The sequence below is a fragment of the Octopus bimaculoides genome, chromosome 27 (genome assembly GCF_001194135.2).
Source record: "Octopus bimaculoides isolate UCB-OBI-ISO-001 chromosome 27, ASM119413v2, whole genome shotgun sequence".
In the NCBI taxonomy this organism is placed as follows: Eukaryota; Metazoa; Mollusca; class Cephalopoda; order Octopoda; family Octopodidae; genus Octopus; species Octopus bimaculoides.
The window spans coordinates 21,835,161-21,839,946 of NC_069007.1; the positions used below are offsets into that span (position 1 = coordinate 21,835,161).

General features: G+C 42.0%; 1 protein-coding gene across 8 annotated transcripts in view; it reads right to left on the minus strand.

Annotated features, from left to right (window-relative positions):
* Nucleotides 1–533: 533 nt before the first annotated feature.
* The window catches only part of LOC106870514 (RNA-binding motif, single-stranded-interacting protein 2), a 158,947-nt gene continuing 154,694 nt past the window's right edge, over nt 534–4,786 (minus strand). For 3 of the 8 annotated variants that reach the window (XM_052977257.1, XM_052977258.1, XM_052977255.1), the window contains 3 exons: nt 4,005–4,212; nt 2,783–2,887; nt 534–1,411 (listed from right to left, as the gene is read on the minus strand). In XM_052977257.1, coding sequence (XP_052833217.1) covers nt 1,259–1,411; nt 2,783–2,887; nt 4,005–4,212 — 466 coding nt within the window. In that variant the 3' untranslated portion in view covers nt 534–1,258. The remainder of the gene's footprint in view (nt 1,412–2,782; nt 2,888–4,004; nt 4,213–4,786) is intronic. The other 5 variants (XM_052977252.1, XM_052977254.1, XM_052977253.1 and 2 more) reach the window with 3 other exon arrangements.

Here is a 4,786-nt window from a genome sequence, read left to right on the forward strand (position 1 = left end):
CTGTACCCTCATCAGACGAGTAGTCACGATGGGATTACTGGGCTTTGTATGTTCGCGTCTCAGTGTCACTGTGATGGCATCCATTGCTCTCTCACTCAATAATAATAATAATAATAATAATAATCCTTTCTACTATAGACACAAGCCTTGAAATTTGAGAGGAGGGGTGAGTTGGTTACACAACTCCAGTACCTGATTGGCGTTTTATTAACCCTGAAAGGATAAAATACAAAGTCAACTTTAGCAGAACTTAAACTCAGAATGTAAAGAGGATTGAAATGCTGCTAGGCATTTTGTCTGCTGTGCTAATGGTTCTGCCAGCTTTTGCCTTATTATAATTAATTCTTTCTGCTATAGGTACAAGGTCTGAAATTTTGTGAGTGAGGGTCATATTAATAATAACAGAAATGATTTCAAATTTTGGCATAAGGCCAGGAATTTCAAGGGTAGAGGTTAATCGATTACATCGACTCCCCCCACCCCACCCCAGTATTCAACTGGTACTTATTTTATTGACCCCTTCCCCCAAAGTTGACTTTGGTGGGATTTGAACTCAGAACACAGAGAATCAGAAGAAATACTGGTCACCATATTCTCTGCCTTTAATGGTTTTCAATTTTTTGGCACAAAAGCATGGATACCATTGTGAATGTCTTACTACAACATAGAACCAGGCATGTTCTCAGATCATTTCATTGAAATAGGGGTCCATTCAGCTGGTAAAATTGAGTTGTACCTGTATTTCAAGGGGCCAGCCTCGTCACATTGTGTGTCACTGTGAATCTCTCTGAGAACTACACTAAGAGAATACACTACACGTCCGTGGGGTGCTCAGCCATTTGCATGTTAATTTCATGAGGAAGCTGTTCCATTGGCACAGTCCACCTTGGCAGGTGAAAGGATGCAAGGAAGGATGTTCTACAAACAACCAAACAGTTAAGAAATTTTTTTTTATCATTACAATCACTCGTGATCAATAAAGTTATTGATTTTAGTTTTCCGATGGATCATTCATGGGTTCATAGTGTTGGTGGGTTTATGTCTCCGTAACTTAGCAGTTCGGTAAAAGAGACCAATAGAATAAGTACCAGGCTTAAAAGTATAAGCACTGGGGTCGACTGAAATTCTTCAAAGCAGTGCCCCAGCATGGCCGTAGTCAAATGACTGGAACAAAGGCTAAAAGATGCAATGAACACTGTAACTAGGTGTTCTTTTGGGTGCCACTCTACAAGTCCCACTGTGCCACAGCTGTTGACATTCAGAAAATTTGAAAGAACAAATTAAAAAGAAAAAGAGAACAGAAAAATTTGTGGAGGGTGACACATACCTCAACGGGGACTGTTTGTACAACAGTGCCACCTTGTGGCTGATAAGGGATTTGAGTATAAGTTGCATGAGGCCCAGAGACGTACTGTAAATAGAAAACATAATCAGAATTGATCTGATGGAGTAAACCTGTCACGGTAAACAAACAGAGCAAAAAATGATATTATTTTCTAGACATTTGCCAAAAGTGTTTAAGATAAAAAGGGCTTTGATGGAAACAGCAAAGAACTGGTTGACAAGTTATTTTCTATGTCTCAGAAATGTTTAACCATTTAGCATCATCATCCCTTAACGCCTGCTTTCCATGCTGCCATGGGCTGGATGCTGGACATGGAGCTGTCCAGACTCCGACTGTCTGTTGTGGCATGGTTGCCATGACTGGATGCCCTTCCTCATGCCAGTCACTTAGCAGATTGCGCTGGGTGCTTTTTACGTGCCACCAGCATGGATGTGTTTATGCAGCAGTGGCACAGGTGTTTTTTAAGTGGCACCTGAAAAGGACAAGCCTGTATCTGTGGATGACAGTGATTTTACTTAACATGACATGTCTTATCAAGTACAGCCAATTGCCACATCTTCTGGGTCCTTGTGAGGTCCAGCAGCTGAAGACCCTTTCTTACCACTCTGTACCACGTCTTCCTGGGTCTACCCCTTCCACAGGTACCCTCCACTTTAATGCTTATTTATTCAGACTGTTTTGAAATAATCATGCATTATCTCGTAGCTTCAAGATTTCAGTGATGTTATTGTTTATTTTTAGAATGACATTGTAGGGTAAGTGTGAAAGGCCAGATCTGGCCAGTTTGAACGTCTGACATTCTCTGAGGCAGATCCAGCTAGTTTCCTTGAATGTTTCCTAAGCCAGGATGAGACAAAGACCATCCATGCTGTGGAAATGCCCCCTCCTCGCCTGTCCAAGGGTCAAGGTCATTTCATCTGCAGGAAAGGGGACGGCCTTAGATTTTTGGGGATGCAGAGGATGTTGTGTTTATTGACTATCTTCAAAAGGGCCACAGCATCAATGGAGAGTGCCATGCCAACATGCTGAGGCAGTTACAAAAGGCTATCACGACCAAATGCCCAGGAAAGCTGGTTCCGGGTTCAGTCCCACCGAATGACAGCTTGGGCAAATGTCTTCCACTATAGACTTGGGTCGACCACAGCCTTGGGAGTGGATTTGGTAGAAGGAAACTGCAAGAAGTCTGTCATATATATATGGGTGTGTGTGTGTAAGTGTTTGCTTGATAACCAGTGTCGGTTTGTTTATGTCCCTGTAACTTGGTGGTTCAGCAAAAAGAGATCAACAAAATAAGTACCAGGCTTTACAATGAATATATAAGAACTGAGGTTGATTCATTTGACTAAAATTCTGCAAGGCAGTGCCCCAGCCTGGCTGCAGTCTAATGACTGAAACAAGTAGAAAAGAAAAGAGAGAAAAGATGTCTGGTTTGCCTACCGAAGTGCTGGACAATTGTAGTTGTCCCATCTGGGTTGTGAGGGTCGGCATTACAGAAGTGGGGTCAAGAGTGTGACTTCCAGGGTGTACGGTATTTGGGATCATCTGGAGGCAGGCAATGGAGATGAAAACAAAGTAGATATAACAAAGAAAGAAAAAACAAAGATACATAAATACATACCCCCCACCTCTCATGCTTTTGCTTGAAGGGGCTGGGGTCATCCCAGTTTAATGTTCTGAGACGCATCATCATATGTAAAACCAATCAATTTCTTCTGGTTGGTGCCACAAATGAATCGAGGGTTCTTCTGGGTGGGCTGTTAGCCCTCCGCAGAATAGCTGGATGATGGGGCTGCTGTCTTGGCAACAAACCAATGCACCACGGGTCAGCGTTAGTCTGGAAAGTCCCCAGGGAAACCGGTCCACTTACGGTGGCCCTAACACGATCAAAGGTCTAGATGGTAATGCTCTCTCAGATCTAGGGTATTATATTCATGTCCCCTCTCCATAACAAGGCCAGATCCACTATATGTATTCATATATACACACCCTCTTCCAAACATAATAATTGTCAGCTGTTTGACCTTAATCAGTTGAGCAAGTCCCTTAGTGGCTGACAATATGTGCATCTCTGATCACGAGCAGAAGTAGTGGGGGAGCATCATAGCCATGTGTTGAGAGGAATTCTTTGGAGTTTGAATAATAATTCACTCCTGGAAACATGTATTATTTTCATATTCACAAATTTATGCCTGTAAACTACCAGCAAAATATGGAGAATCTATATTAGAAATCTTCTTTTGGAAACCTCCAAATTAAAGGATGCATCTAATTCAACCTTTCCACACACACAGACACACACATATACATATACAGGACAGATTCTCTTGTTATGAGCAACAAATGAGGATTCAGTAAAATAAAGTGGTAAAATCATGTTCTAAGGATACAAATGTGTCTCCTGAAGGCTGCTGTGTGTGTTTTTGTGTCTGTGTTTGTCAACCAGTGTTAGTGTGTTTACATCCCCAAGCACCATAGCAGTTTGGCAAAAAAGATTGATAGAATAAGAACCAGACTTACAAAAAAAAAAAAAGGGAAAATAAATATGCTTGGGTACAAGGCACAGCCCCTGAATGGCCACTGCCCCTGAATGGCCACTGCCCCTGAATGGCTGCTGTCCAAAGACTTAAACAAGCAAAAGAGTAGATGGTCATATACTTACATGCGCAATGGGTGGCATGATATACTGTGGGTGGTGCATCCAGCCAGGGTTAGTGGACTGTACTTGGTATGTGGTGACTGGGGTGGTGGACATGGAGTACCTAGGCATTATCCCTGCTGGAATCATCGCTGTGGCAACTGCTCCACCTCCGCCTGCTGCTGCTGCCCCCCCAGGGGGCGCGGCCCCCACACTGTAAGGCAGATAAAGACTGTACATCTATAAGCATGTGTCACTCCATCAACCATGAAAATGATTGAGAGACACAATAATAACAGGAGAAAGACAGACAACATTGCAAAGAGATAGAGAGAGATAGACAAATAGATAGATACATAGAGAGAGAGAGAGAGAGAAGGTTGTGAGAGACGAAGAAGGGTGAATAAGCAATAAGAACAGTGTATTCTGACACAAGGCCAGCAGTTCTGAGAGAAGGGACAAGTCACATGACCAAAGCACTCTACTAATTCTGTTGATCTTCGAAAGGATGAAATGCCAGGACAACCTTCAGGTATTTGAACTCAGAAAGTAAAAACTGAATGAAATGCTGTTAAACATTTCTTCTGGCTTTTCACAGGCAGGTAATTTCTGCCAGCTACCTTAATAATAATAATAATAATAATATTATCATCAGATGTCGACAACACCATCTGAGTGTTCAGCTTTTGCCAAACGACCATCACAAATAACACTTACTGTCCAAAGACAGAAAAAACAAAAAAAAAAACACAATGAAAATTTTGTTCTATGGTGTTGTTATCTTTGTTGTCAGTGACAAGAATATA